Source organism: Thamnophis elegans, chromosome 2 (assembly GCF_009769535.1).
Source record: "Thamnophis elegans isolate rThaEle1 chromosome 2, rThaEle1.pri, whole genome shotgun sequence".
Classification (NCBI taxonomy): domain Eukaryota; kingdom Metazoa; phylum Chordata; class Lepidosauria; order Squamata; family Colubridae; genus Thamnophis; species Thamnophis elegans.
Window position 1 is genome coordinate 120,648,645 of NC_045542.1, and position 15,704 is coordinate 120,664,348.

The 15,704-nt window shown below is 39.6% G+C and overlaps 1 protein-coding gene across 1 annotated transcript in view; it reads right to left on the reverse strand.

The window, feature by feature from the left end:
• GRIP2 (glutamate receptor interacting protein 2) overlaps window positions 1-15,704 on the reverse strand; it is a 118,608-nt gene that overhangs the window by 44,479 nt on the left and 58,425 nt on the right. The window contains 1 exon segment of the mRNA XM_032239103.1: window positions 13,007-13,087. Coding sequence (XP_032094994.1) covers window positions 13,007-13,087 — 81 coding nt within the window.

Below are 15,704 nucleotides of genomic sequence, written 5' to 3' on the forward strand. Positions count from 1 at the left end.
GCATTCACAACTTCTGGAGGCAAGTTGTTCCACTGATTAATTGTTCTAACTGTCAGGAAATTTCTCCTTAGTTCTAGGTTGCTTCTCTCCTTGATTAGTTTCCACCCATTGCTTCTTGTCCTGCCTTCAGGTGCTTTGGAGAATAGGTTGAACTTTGTGGCAGCCCCTTAGATATTGGAACCCTTAATCCTTATTTTCATTAAATTAGACATACCCTTTTAAGGCAGTTAATGCAGTCAAGGACTGTGTTGATTCCAGATCATTCTGGAGAAGGTCTATCTATATAACTGTTAAGAGTCAATACTGATTTGATGGCAAATAATCAATCAATCTGTTTAAAACACATCTCATTTCAATCACATTGCATTTACTTTTTAAATACATAGCACTTTAGTTCCCTAACCTGGAATCAATGCTATTAAATGGCAAAATTCTTAATTCCTACTCTGGGAGCTAAAAAGCAAGATGGGAACTAAAGCTAAACCTGTCTTTCACTAAAATGTAACATAAAATAAATTGGAGATTGTTAAAGTTTAGAGATATTATATGAAATAGTATATTCAAGATTTTAAACACTTAATTTCATGCATTTTAAAAAAAATGACCATTAATATGAAAGCATGACAAATCTGAATACTGACTGAATATGTCTGAAACCAATGCTCGCCAGAAATTAGTGCTTCATTTCTAGCACAGTTAGAAATGAAGTTTTAAATTTACAGCAGACCTTCCAATTCCTGAAATATAATTAGCTGCATTTCCTTTTAAGGACTCCATTTCTAAAACTATTTATAGAATATGCTACTCACAGCTGTGGAATATTTGGATATCTTCCTCTTATTTGTCCACAGGGAGTCCAACAAGGGGAGAAAGCCAAGTTAAGAGAAGGGGTTTTATTTTTAATCATTACTTCTCAGAGATGTAAGTAACAGTTCTAGGTGGGTGACTTAGATTTGCTTCAATAAAAAGATTCATGCTGTGGAAACAACATGATTGTCATTGTCTCTTGCAACTTGTCCCCAGTACTGTCTGAAGCACTTGATGGCTTAGTACACAATAAATGTTACAATACACACATACATAGCCAAACAACCCGGAAGATGTTTGGTGTATTCCGAGGGGTTTCCAAACAGGGTAACCACCTGGAAAAGCAAAGCAAACCTATGAAGATTGGCACAAAGTTGGTGAGGTGGTTTGAGAAAGTATTGTTGAACCTTGGTAGCAAAGCAGAACAAATTATAGTAACCCTTAGCACATTCAATTATAGATTCAAGATTGGAAGAAGATAGATGCAAGGTGTTAGTTTCCAGACTAATGAAGGTCCTAGAGACTATGATGTAAACAGCCAATTGCAAATGGTTTATGGAGATTCTTAGTCAACCAGGTCATGGTTGTCCCAAAGGTGTTTTTTCAAAAGGCAGTTGGACTTTCTTTGTTTTTGCTTGAAGATGTCTTTTCATCCAAGTTCTGAGGAAGTTCTTGGATGAGAAGTGAAATGTCTTCAAGCAAAAACAAAAAAAAGTCTAGTTGCCTTTTGAAGAAGCACCTTTGGGACAGTCACCTGCAAGCTTCCCCATTATCAGTAAACAGATTTGCAACCTTGCCAAATCATATGAAAGCTATTAGGAAGAAAAACCAAAATTCTTTGCCCTAATATCTATAAGGTTATAATGGACCTAAATGGAACACAATTCAATTGCTGAAATACTTGTAACTCCTTGCAATCTCCACAAATCTCGCTAAAGCAAGTTCTGCAAGAATCTTTGGAAGAAAACCAATCATCTCTGGTTTTAATCAGCTGTCAAAATTCTTGACAAATGCAGTCTAAGACTAGAGATTCGGTTTGATGGCAAACCAGTATGAGTTGATGGATTTTGAGATTCAATTTTTTAACAAAGTCCAAGATCTGGGGGGTGGGGTGGAGGTGGGGAGCATGGATTCTTTGGCCAAGATGTAGCAAAATGATCATTGTTGCTTCTGATCATGGTTTCTGGTGAACCATGAGGATTGACTTAGTACATAACAGGATAGCAGTCTGGACCTCTCTCATTACTATCATTGGAATAACTCAATTATGCCAGGGTTGTGGTTGGACAGCCAAAAAACTATTGACAAGCTAGTCAGAAGCAGCAATGAAACCAGGCTGATACAATGAGATGTAATGCCAAAGATAACTGACCTTCAGTGAAACATGCAGATACAGAGAAAATTGTATTTATTACCTTGTTGCTACCTCACCTCAATTTAGGACATTGAATAGTGCCTGAATACTCTAGCCTGGCACAGTGGTGGGTTCCTACTGGTTTGGACCGGTTCGGCTCAACATGGTAGTGGTTTGGCAGCCATGGTCGCTGGAACCATCAGCGACCCAGTCCTGCCACGCCCCCGAACTGGTTCCCTGGTTGGCGCCATCAGCGCCACCATCTTGTTTTTCAGTTCTGTGCATGTGCAGAACAATTTCAATTGCACTGCGCATGCACTCACAGTGTGCATCAAGCGCATGCACAAAGCGTGCACACGAGCGAACTGGCAGTAGTGCTGGCCAGAACCCAGTCCTGCCTGGCACCCGTTCTCTCACCGTGGAGAGCCAGCTTGGGGTAGCAGTCATGGTTGTGCCAATTAATCCTTGGAAGATTCAGATTTATATTCACCCTCAGCTAATTCACTAGATGATTCTGGACCAGTCACTCCCTTTCGCAGCCGAACCAATTTTATAGGATTATTGTGGGGAAAAGTTGGAAGAGGGAATGCTTTGACCATACTTTTAAGAACTGACTTGAGTTTCTAATTCTGTTGGCTGGACCCAGCCCAAAGTGTAACATTTCTTTAGTATAGGAGACCGCAAACGTGTGGTTCATGGTTGGCCGTTCTAAAGAAGGTGAATGTGAAAAAAGAAAAGAAACCCCAAGGAAATTAAAATATTGCCATTCCAAAACAACTGCCTTAGGCAAAGGATTAAAAGAAACATTAAACTCTTTGCCTGACTATTCATGATAGTGTCAGAAAGTCTCACCACAACTCAACCCCTCTAAAAATGCTCCTATTTTGAAATGGAAGCCCCAGCATAGGATATTGTTTATAGCAACCTCAGAAGCAGTAGAAACATCATTAAATTTGCAAAGAGCTTTGACATGACGCAGAGTGCTCAAAAGCAACATGATTTGTTTTGGTTTATTGAAGCAAGTCCACACTTCAGTTTATAAATCTGAATCCCTGATCTTTGGCTAGGTTTGCTACTACTGTTGGGAGACTAAAATACCCAGAAAGATCCAGGTTGTGAAAGACTGAAATAAGTATAAAATCAAAACTTTATTACAGCTTTTGGACCAGAAAGTGCAACAACAAAATACTTGCAAGTATTAACAAAACATTTAAGAATGCAATAAAATTACAAAAATATAAGAGGTGGCATTCAGCAGGTTCTGACCAGTTCTGGAGAACTGGTAGCAGAAACTTTGAGTAGTTCGGAGAACCAGTAAATACAACCGCTGCCTGGTGCCTCCCCCATCTATTCTCTGCCTCCCGAGTCCCAGCTGATCGGGAGGGAATGGAGATTTTGCAGTGACCTTCCCCTGCCATGCCCACCAAGCCATGCCTACAGAACCGGTAGTAAAAAATTTGGAACCCCACCACTGAAAGTATATATATATTGTTATTATTGTGACTGTAGTTTTTTTTTTAAGCAGTGGTGATCTCCAAAATTTGTGCTAAACTTTAACTTTAGTAGGATGGATACAACAAACAAAATCAGACAATCTGTAAAGTTACATCAGAATCCTGGGCAGAGAGAAACAATGACAAATAGGTATTGTGCTCTCTACCAGGATACTTCTTTAAAATGGGATAAATATATATCTTCCTAGATTCTTTATAGAGAGAGCAACAAAGGAGCATATTGCTTAGGGATTTCACAAAGCCATTTCCCCATGGGCATAAGCACTTCAGAGGATGGTACATCCAACTTGGCCGAGGTGAAAGCTTCAAAAAAATTTCTTCAAAACTGAAGAGAGATAAGATGATAAGAGATAACATGACCATTTGAGAAGAATCCATACACTGTATGATATTAGGCTTAAACTCATTTGCAAATCAACATCCAAGAGGTGTTGTATAAGATGATTCCAGGTATTTTCAAGTCCCAATAGACTGAAAGTCCTAAGGACTAGAGTTTTGCCATTAGCCTTTGTTAGCCAGGTTGATTTAATACATTCTTCTGAAACCAGGAGAGACAAATCCCACAGGAGAAAAATCAATTTCAACCAGAAATGAAAATGATAAAGCCAGGCTCTGGTACAGAAACCAAACCTGTCTCTAATCATAAAACAACATTCTTGATGCCACTTGGAGCTGTGTGCTCTTATAAACTTGGACTAGGTAATTTCCAGGATATTAAATTTTGTAAAAATGCAAATTGGAACACTATAAAGAAGCCAAGAGATTACTCTAGCAAGGAAAACCTTTCAAGCTTTAGGAATAAAAATGTGCCCCCTTTGAATGGAAGAATCTTAAGACAGCTGTGGAGCTACATTGGGCCATACTTTCCCGATAAGAAAAATGTGTGTTCTGAGATAAGAAACTGGAACTGCACCCCAGGATATTTATAAGTATGTACCTGCTCTGTTGAGGTCCCATTAATTTGCCATTTATGTAACCTGCTGTTGTGTCATGCAAACACCAGCTCTTCGCCTTTTTCATATAATTTACTGCTAGTTGTTCTTTTAGATAAGGAAGCCGATGCTTTCAATGCCCTTCTCATTCCCACCTGGGAGACCAACAAAATTACATTGTGTGTATTGTACTACTACATTATAGTACTACATTTATTACTTCATATAACCAGGGTGAAATTGATCTGCTAATAATGGATAGGGATGCTTAGAAGGTAAGAGAGCCTAAATTATGGAACTGAGTTACAAATTAAAAAGCAAGGGGGCTAGAATACCTCTTACACTTATTTCGATGAAAACAAATTCAGAAAGGTGCTCCCCAGTGATGGGATTCAAAAATGTTTACTACTGATTCTGTGGGCGTGGCTTGGTGGGCATGGTGTGGCTTGGTGGGCATGGCTTGGTGGGCATGGCAGGGGAAGGATACTGTAAAATTTTCATTCCCACCCCATCCCCAAAACTTTCCTCTACCGGTTGTCCAGAACTGGTCAGGCCCTGCTGAATACCACTTCTGGAGCCCCCCAAATGGAACATCTGACTCACAATCAAATGTTGGAATACAGAATTTGTAGATGAAAGAGCCATCTTTTATCCACTGAGGTTTCCTGAAGTTTTGCCATAGCATCTCCCATGGAATAAATGTATTTTGGCAAACATCAGTTCCCCTTTCTTATTGCTTCATAAAAAGTGAATCGAATATGGAGAAGAAAAGGTGGGTCTGCTCAGAACTGTCACTGATATTTAATGTAATATACCCTAAGAGATGGAAAATTAGTTTTCATTTACTCCTGTCTGGGTACTGCCACAGGCAGACAGTTAAAAAATGACTAGGTTGAAATGCGAGGGAGGGAGAGAGGGAGGGAGAGAGGGAGAGGGAGGGAGGGAGGAAGAGAGGAAGAGAGGGAGAGAGGGAGGGAGGGAGAGGGGGAGAGAGAGAGAGAGAGAGAGAGAGAGAGATGTGGAAACAAGAACTCATGAAAAATATGACATACCTAATCCACGTAATGATTATCATTATTGTAAATGATTATATTTATCAAAGTGACGATGTACTTTCAGCATTTTTTAAGAAAATGAATTGCTGCACAAAGAAGATGGAAACAGCAGATCATCCAATTGCTTTTCTTCATAAAAGATCCCTATTTATGCTCACTTTAAAGAATGGTTCTCCAATTAACATAGTTATAAATCAGAAATCCAGACTGTGCTGATACTTATTCTGTTAGAATACACGTGATTGCCAGATAGGATAACATGTCTACAATCTCCTGTGAACAAAATAGTGTGTGTGTATGCACGCACGCACGCACACACGGACACACACATGGACATACACGCGGACAACTCACTATCATAGTAAATGAAGAATCTGGATCATCCATAGATGCAATGTGAATTACTGTTTTCAAATAGGCTTACTGATATTTAATTTAGATCTAAAGTATAGGCCTAGAACACTACTGTGCATTTAAATAATTAAAGAGTTTTCAGATCAGGTTTCAACAAAACTGGTAATAATTTAATTTACTTGAAAAGGATCACATATAATTAGGAAGGTTTACAAAAACAAGCTTATCATTTAAAACGTAGAAGACATTTTTGCAAGGAAAGGTTGGGGAAAAAATAATCTGGCATGGTACTGATAATTTTGCAGCATTCCTCCCAAGATGCAGAAACAAAGCAGCACATTCTCCTAAATTGGAGGGGGGAAAGGTTTGCTCAGCAGTCAATTAGCTTTCAATTAACCCTAATAGATCTGATTAGCCGAATTAAATTCTCATTGGCAAGCTGTTGGCTTTGCTGTTCACTCAGGTTTACTTCCATATGTCTTGGATTGGCTTTGAAGCCATCAAGTCATTTTATAGCAAGGTTGATATCGGACAATTTGTGCTTGAGATATATTGTAGATCTTCATTTTACCCAATCTATGTCAATTTCAATGGATAGCAATAACCCGAAAAGGTGATATCCATATTTCCAATAAACTAAATATTAAAGCAAAGTGCTTTAAAAGCTAACCTTTTTCTCTAAGGGCCATAAAGCTGAATCTCTCAACTTTTATCAGAAGAAGTGTGTATTTTAAGAATAAATGGAAATATTGTAGCTTTAGTATTATTTACTTCACAATCCACTGAAGTCAGGGATCATGCTAGTTACATACACTTAACAGAATAACAGTATTGGATGGGACCTTGGAGATCTTGTAGTCCAACCCCCTGCTCAACCATTCTGGACAAATGGCTATCCAATCTCTTCTTAAAAGTCTCCAGTGACAGAGTATCTGTAACTTCTGGAGGTGAGCTGAATTATGAATTAATTGTTCTCACTGACTGGAAATTTCTCCTTATTTCTAGGCTGCTTCTCTCCTTGATTAGTTTTCATCCATTACTTTGTGACTTGCCTTCAGTGCCTTGGAGAATAGGTTAATCCCTCTTCTTAATGGTAGCCCCTCAAATATTGTAACATTGCTATCACATCACCTCTAGTCCTTCTTTTCACTAGATTAGACATACCCAATTCCTGTAACATTCTTCATATGTTTTAGCCTTCAGTCCTCTAATCATCTTTATTGCTCTTTTCTGCAGTCTTTCTAGAGTCTCAACATCTTGTTTATATTGTAGCAACCAAAACTGGATGCAATAGGTCAGGTGTGATCTTACTGAAATGATAATTAAATAAACAGAGTACAAAATAGTAATAAAACTATGTTAAACATACAGCCAACAAAATAAAACAAAACAAATATACTAATAAATTTACAAAGCAGAACTGTAATTTGAGGAACATGCACATAACAGCAGCTAACAAATTACAAGTTCTCCTTCTTGATTTTCTTCTTCTCCTAGACCAGGCTAAGTCCAAAAATGCCGGGGAATTTCTAGAGTCCTGGCACTCTGACAAATCAGCCATCAATAGACATTAATGACATTACTGCCGGTTCACAACCCACACACAATGTATGCGCATGCACTCTTCAATGTAAATTGTTCTGCGCGCATGCAAGCGCAGCCACCAAAATCCAAATTGGTGGCGGCCAAGCAGCAGTGAAGGAATTGGTTCAGGGATGTGGCAGGCCTGAGTCACTGCTGGTTCTGCGACCCAGTCCTGAACTCAACTACCGGTTCAGCCATACCTGGCCAAACCAGCATCAACCTACCTCTGATCTGTAGACTAGGCAAAAGAAACAATCAACCAGCCCAAAAGAGAACAAAAAGACTCCAGCACCTCTCCACCAGTAATCAGCACCCAGATGAGCATAGATTAACTCCAAGGTTAACTTCAGACCAACTTCAAGTGAACACTATCCCAGTGAAGAAACTGCCAAAGAGCCATCAGTAAACAGCCCAAGCAAAGAATCTCTAAGACCACCCACAGACAAGCAAGTCACCAGAATATAAACTGACAGCAATCAGCACTCCTTACTAGCACTGATGATGTTACCTAGTTAAGGTAATGAAACATCTGCAAGAAAACAAGCAAGTTCAGAGAGCACCAAGGATCCCTCTTGTCAATCCTGAGCTACAAATATTCTCCTTTATTGTTTCTGTCCGAGTTTGTTGCAGAAAAATCCAACCCAGAAAGCAAGCACAGATAACTGGTTCAGCTGGATTCATTAAGTTCTTTATATATATATAATAACAGATGAATAAATGTACAATACCAACAGGTGGTTCTTCCAAGTAAACACAAGGCAGGAGAGTTACAGGCAAACCCAAGCAGTTAGTTTCATTTCAGCAGTTAAGCCCAGAGTGCTTAAGTTTCTGTTTCAATTTTCTGCACAGACTCAGATCTGTTTTAAGCTCCCATTGGCTGACTTAGTTGCTATGCCTGTTCATTGGCTGACCTTGTTCCCATGTCTCTCCCAGTCATGAATATTTTAACAGTTTCTTCTTCTTTGTATGATATATTATATTTGCAAGATATACTTAGAATTTGTTGCTCACAGCAAGCAGGAGGCACAGAGAAATCTTGTGCCAAACTACAGCTGGCTTGTTTTGCCTACCAAAGGGAATCAAACACCACCCACGGTGTTTTAGGACATAAGCTTATATTCCAAGTACCAGCCTAAATTTAAGACGTCTTATTTTGTAGCTTGGATTTAATTACTTTGGAGAGTCTAGAGCAGTGTTTCTCAACCTTGGCAACTTGAAGATGTCCGGACTTCAACTCCCAGAATTCCCCAGCCAGCATTCATTTATATTTTCTTCCATTAGTAAAAAAAAAAATAGTGCTACAGGAATAGAAAGATTGGACTTCAAAGATTCTCAAAGAATTTATTGCAGAAATCCTTCAAAATGTAACACCTCATTCCTTGTTTTACTTTATGTAGGTTAAGGATGGATTATTATATGGTAACGGAAAGATTAAATGAGTTTGTAAATAATCTTATCGATGGCATAGATTTTTATATTAAGAAAAAAAAATCTATTTTTTCAAAAAGATTTTTAAAATGTTTTTCCACATAAACAGAATACTATATGTAAAAAGCATTAGGCTTAGGCATTTATTGATTTTAAAAAAAGTCTGATGTTACAGGTCTAGAAATTAATATATTCTTGAAGAGAAAAAAATTGGAGAATACATCAAATTGGCTTTTGAATATATACTACAAATATTATATATATATTTCTCTTCAAAATTTCTTTAAATCCTATCATTCCTTCTTATCTTGACAAAATGAGTAAAGAAAGTCTCAATGACCAATAAATTCGCCTTTCTACCAGGCATTTCTTTTTTTATTGCTGCCTAGAAAGTTCTCCCCTTTTCACACATTATACTAACAAAGCTCACAAGGTTTTCAATGTCATAATTCAACCTACTGGACACTCAGTATCAACCATAATATTTAACCTCCCAAGGGTTCAAGAGACTCCTATCAGAAGAAAGATTTCAGCTACTCTAATGAAATGTGGGAGTGACCTTAGAGTTGCAGTCAGGCTAATGGTCAAATATGAGGAAACAGTAGATTGCAGAATGAATGGCAATGGGAGAGAAATGTATTTGCAAGATTCACCCTCACACAATAAAGTAGAATTAGTTCATATGTGTGTGCTTTAATGGTGGGATTCAAACCTTTTAATACCAGTTCTCTGGGCATGGATTGGTGGTCGTGATGTAGCTTGGTGGGTGTGGCAGGGGAAGGATACTGTAAAATCCCCATTCCCTCCCGATCAGCTGGGACTCAGGAGGCAGAGAATAGATGGGGGCAGGGCCAGTCAGAGGTGGTATTTACTTGTTCTCTGAACTACTCAAAATTTCCACTACCGGTTCTCCAGAACTGGTCAGAACCTGCTGAATACCACCTCTGGTGTGCTTCCTCTCTGGACTACCTTTTAAGGCTGACATCGATCTTGTAAGTCTCCTCCATCACTTTTACAGCCCAAGAAACTAGGGAGAGTCTCTTCCGAGACATTTGCTATGTCCACATTCCTCCTACAAGCTAAGCTATCTCTTATCTGGCTGTTCCCCTGGTTTCAACTCTTCCCTCTGCCTCCCAAGCTCATTCCCATATTCCATTATAGCTACCGAAATCACCTCTAGCCCCAAACAAGAGGCAAGATGGCTGATGCTCTTATTTAATATCCTGCCTCAAAGAGAGGCTTTCACAGTCTGCAGGAAGACAGACAGTTTCTGATTCATGACATGATAGATGATATTTCTCTACACGCATGCCCAGTTTTTATTAAAATGTATAATGACTTAGATGGGGGAGATTTCCCCCTGAAGAGGTTTGAGCATATAATTCACACGCACCATTGACATAGCCAGTCATAAAACATCTTCCACCACTGATTGAAACATGAAGGCATTGGGGAAATGTGTGTACTGAAACCAAGTTTAATACAACTATGATCACATTTCAAAAAAGAAAAATAATCAGACTGGAAAGGACAATATTAAATCCCCTCCCCCCCAAAATTGAAGATCTGAGGAAAAATATGCAAAGGAAAAAATACATTTAAAGTTCAAATTAGAAAAGAACAGCAGCCTGCATATAAATCAATTACTGCTCAAGAAGGTCCGTTTACTCGAAAGTAAACGTTGTAAATGAAAATATGTTTAGAAGCTACTAAGGCTTTTAAACCAAGCTGCATCCATTTGTTAAAAAAAATATCCTCAACTTTTGAGTGGTTCAAATTCTAAATGCAACCAGTTTCATTTGAAAACCTCCCAAGACACTCTGAGAAGGATCAGAGATTTTTGATTAATAGTCCAGTTTAGTGAGAGAAAATCCATTTTGTTTTGCTATTGCTCAACTCTTGAGATTAGGAATTCATGCTTATCATCAGCCAGGAAAGCTGAAAGGCCCAGCTGACTTTACTGCCCCTGAAATATACTATGTCCTATGGAAATCTGACATTATTACATGAAAACTTTGTCACATTCAAAGAAAATATTTGCATTCCCTTGACCCAGTGATAAATTCAGATACTTTTAATACATATTATATTACAAGGGTGAAAGCCCTTGATGACTATTGGAGAAAATTATAACTTCCAATTATACCTCTCCCAAGCAGACCTTGAACAAGCTACTGCAACAAAGCTCTCATTAAACTGTTTTAATCTATTCATAGCTTTTTAACCCTCAATCAGCTTCTTTGATTCTCAGTTAAACATATGTATTATTGGGATAGAGGTTCTTTAGTAATAATTGAGTCTATGTTTCCAAATGCGGTACATCATTTTCTAGTGCCGTTGTATATTTTAACAGAAGTTGTCACCTGTCAGATTCCAATCCTTCTATAATCCAGTAGCATTATTCATTAAGAAGAGGGAAGCTTCAGTGATATTTGGGGGAATGTCAGCGTGTGCAGAAACACCAATAAAAGTGTACATGAAAATTCTCATATGCATGGAAATCAGAGGTGGGTTTCTGATCGTTCGCCCCGGATCAGGCGAACAGGTAGTGGCAGTGATGGGAGGCTCTGCCCACCTGCTCAGATGTTTCTGCACATGTGCAGAAGCATCAAGCGCGTGAGCAAGTGCACATGTACATGAGCGAACCAGTAGGAAAATCAATTGAAACCCACCATTGATGGAAATAGTCTACTGATACTTGAAGTTAGAATACTCATGGGAGAAGCACAGAATATTCCTTCGGATAGCACAGCTGAGCAATTGAACAGGAACATTACTCTAAAGCATAATGTTTGCTTTATAATCCATTCAATTACACATTCCTCAGAATGTGTGAGTTAGGAAATAAGAAGTGACAACTCTGCTACTCAGATAGGAGTTTCTACTTGGGTTCAGAGCTGTATTTTAGCAGAAACTCCTTTCCATCCTTCCAATGCTGCGAGGCTGGGAGTACACAATAATGCAATGATATTTCACTAATTTTAGAGAGCACCTAGTACTGTAATGGTGAACCTATGGCACACATGTCAAAAGTGGCATGCAGCACCATCTCTCCGGGCACACCAATCATTGCCTGTTGCTCTTCCAGGGTCTGGTGTGCTGGCCAGCTGCTCTTTGCACATGCATGCATGCCAGGAACCAGAAGACCAGGTGACTGGCATGCATGCACATGCCAGAAGCCGGAAGCTCAGCTTCCCAGCGTGTGCATATGGGGAACTGTCCTTCCGGTTTCTGGCACTTCCACACATATGCACCAGGGAACTGCTCTTTTGGTTTCCCGAGCTCCGCCACCCGCGTGTGCATGCTCCCATTTCAGCACTCAGTGCTAAAAAGGTTAGCCAACACTGACCTAGTACTTCCTAAAATTTGTCCGAAATAGTATGCATATCAAAACAATGCAATTGATATGGTGTAGTGATTAACGTGTTATTAATGATTAAAGTGTTAAACTAGGACCAAGATATCTAGATTCAAATTTTGCCTCTACTTGGAAAGGTCATGGGTGACTTTGGGCCAGTTACACTTCCTCAGTTGAATCTTTCCTACAAGATTGTTATGGGGAACATTGGAAGAAGATGTGCAACACATGAACCCTTGGGACTCCTAGCGAGAGGCCAAATATAAATCTAACATTAAAAAAAAGCTATTATCAATTTGGAAATGAGCACCACTGAAACTGATCTGAAACTCTTTCTTAAGAGTTCTTGTGAACACAATTTAGAAAATCTTGGCAGGGGAGATTTTACAGCACCAACCAAACATTGTAAAGCCAATATACAGCTTGTCTTCATTACTACTATATCATCATGTTAATGTTTGGATGATATTAGAAGACATTACCAATCACTAGGAGGGAACTGACTCTACACTTGGTGAGCAAATGCGCCTTGAAAAAAATTAATGCAGGAAATCATCTTCACAACATTCTCTTGTAGAAAAGAAAATGGCAAATGCAGCTTGTAATTTAGAAATACTTACAACTGATAGTAATCCCAAGTTCCACACCCCTTTTCTTAGGTAGTTTCACATGGAAGGTACCACTGCTTGGAATGACAGATTCTGTGGAACAAAAAGACCAATTAAAAGGGCAAGATCAAACCAGAGGGTAGCGGAGTTGGTTGCTTTTTCTATCTGTACTAAAGTACCATGTACCATCTACCTGTACTAAAATTTCCAATATGTGAAGATAAGTACAAAGTTTAGTATAGTGTACAAAGTGTAGCACAAAGTTTACTTTGGCATTGGAAAAAGTATTTGATGAAAGACCACTGACATGAGTCACTTCTCAGTTTTCAGTGGCTTTCCTATAGGCACACCTTTGTATTCATACTAGAATTTACTGTTACTGGAATCAAAACCTGCAAAACAATTGGGCCAGATCATGTTGGATTCCAGAACATTGTTAGATAGAAGAGGTTTGGGCAGAATTAATGGAAAGATCATAATGAATGAAGCTGCCTTACATTTTCTGTAATATTTTCTAATAGCTCAAAAGAAGTTGTGTCTTAATGAATATTTCCTTACTGTATTTAGTCTAGTACAGTCAGATCAATATTACTGTGTTTTCCTGAAAATAAGACATCTTCTTATTTTCTTTTGACTCCTGAAATATGCGCTTGGCTTTATTTTCAGGGAGGTACTGTAACACACTCTACATGGGGCTGCCCTTGAAGAGTGTCCGAAGACTTCAGTTAGTCCAGAATGCAGCCGCGCGAGCGATCGTGGGTGCACCTAGGTACACCCACGTTACACCTATCCTTCGCAAGCTGCACTGGCTACCCATTGGTCTCCGGACATGCCTCAAGGTGCTAGTCGTTACTTATAAAGCCTTACATGGCATCGAACCTGGGTATCTGAGAGACCACCTCCTGCCAATTACCTCCCAAAGACCGATCCGATCACACAGACTAGGCCTTCTCCAGATTCCATCTGCCAGCCAATGTTGGCTGGCGACCCACCCAGGGGAGAACCTTCTCTGTTGCAGCTCCGGCCCTCTGGAACGAGCTCCCCATGGAGATCCGGACCCTTACGACCCTCCAGGCCTTCCATAAAGCCACTAAGTCCTGGCTGCTCCGGCAGGCCAGGGGCTGTTGAAGTATCCAGCCCCACGGTAATCTATGAATGTTGTTGTATTTTAAATTTGCTGTTTGTCTTATTTATTCCCTTTCCCCTTTTTATTGTAAGCCGCCCGGAGTCCTTCGGGAGTGGGCGGCATACAAGACTAATAAACAGAATAAACAGAAACAGGTCTTATTATTTTTGAGGTGCAGAAGCGGTGAATGTAGTCACCTCACGACTGTTGCTGTGTTGCAATATTTTCATGGAGGGCTTATTTTTGGGGAGGGCTTATTTTAGGGAAACAGTATAACACAGCTAACATTTATAAGTAGTCCTCAACTTATGACAATTGAGCCCAACATTTCTATTGCTAAACAACACAGTTGTTAAGTGAGTTTGCCCCATTTTATGATTCTTCTTGCCACAGCTGCTAAATGAATCATTGCAGTTGTTAAGTTAGTAACATGGCTGTTAAGGGAATCTGGCTTCCCCATTGACTTTGCTTGTCAGAAGGTTGCAAAAGGGGATCACATGACCACGGGACACGGCAACCTTCATAAGTACCTGCCAGTTGCTAGGCATCTTAACTTTGAGCCCATGACCACAGGGATACTGCAACGATTTTAAGTGTGAAAAATGGTCATGAATCACTTTTTTCCCCCCAGTGCCATTGTAACTTCAAATGGCTATTAAACAAATTGTAAGACAAGGACTACCTGTACATTTAAAATTATGTGTGACATCTTTTTGCATTTAGTTTTATTTCTGTTTGAACTGTTAAGTGTAATAAAGGCTTTCATTAGATTAATGTTTATGTATACATAGCATTAAACATGCAGAAAGGTGGGTCCTAAACTGTATAAATATATTCAGCATTTTTGTAGATTGGCATTTATTTATTTATTTATTTATTTATTTGTAAGACTCAGGGCAGCTTACAAATAAGAAGGGAAAGGGGAATATAAAAAATAAAAACAACACTTAAAAATTCAACAACATTCATAACCTAGGATGGGGCTGGATAATTCAACAGCCCCAGGCCTGCCGGAACAGCCAGGTCTTGGTCGCTTTGCGGAAGGCCGGAAGGGTAGTAAGGGTCTGGATCTCAACAGAGAGATCGTTCCATAGGGCCGGAGCAGCTACAGAGAAGGCCCTCCCCCAGGGGGTTGCCAGCCGACATTGGCTGGCAGATGGAATCCGGAGGAGGCCTAGTCTGTGCGATCTAATAGGTCTTTGGGAGGTGATTGGCAGGAGGCGGTCTCTCAGGTAGCCAGGTCCGATACCATGTAGGGCTCTAAAAGTAATGACTAGCACCTTGAAGCGTGTCCGGAGACCAATGGGAAGCCAGTGCAGCTCGCGGAGGATAGGTGTAGCGTGGGTGTACCTAGGTGCACCCACAATCGCTCACGCAGCTGCATTCTGGACTAGCTGAAGTCTTCGAACACTCTTCACGGGCAGCCCCATGTAGAGCGCGTTACGAGACAAAGGCTCATTTCTGAAAGAACAAGTTGTATGCAAGTGATTTCTTCTTCCCTTTCTTGGTCTTACCAATTGGGGGGAAAATTTTTTTTAGGACTTTGCCACTCAGATTCTATAACTTGATTCTAGAACTATAATT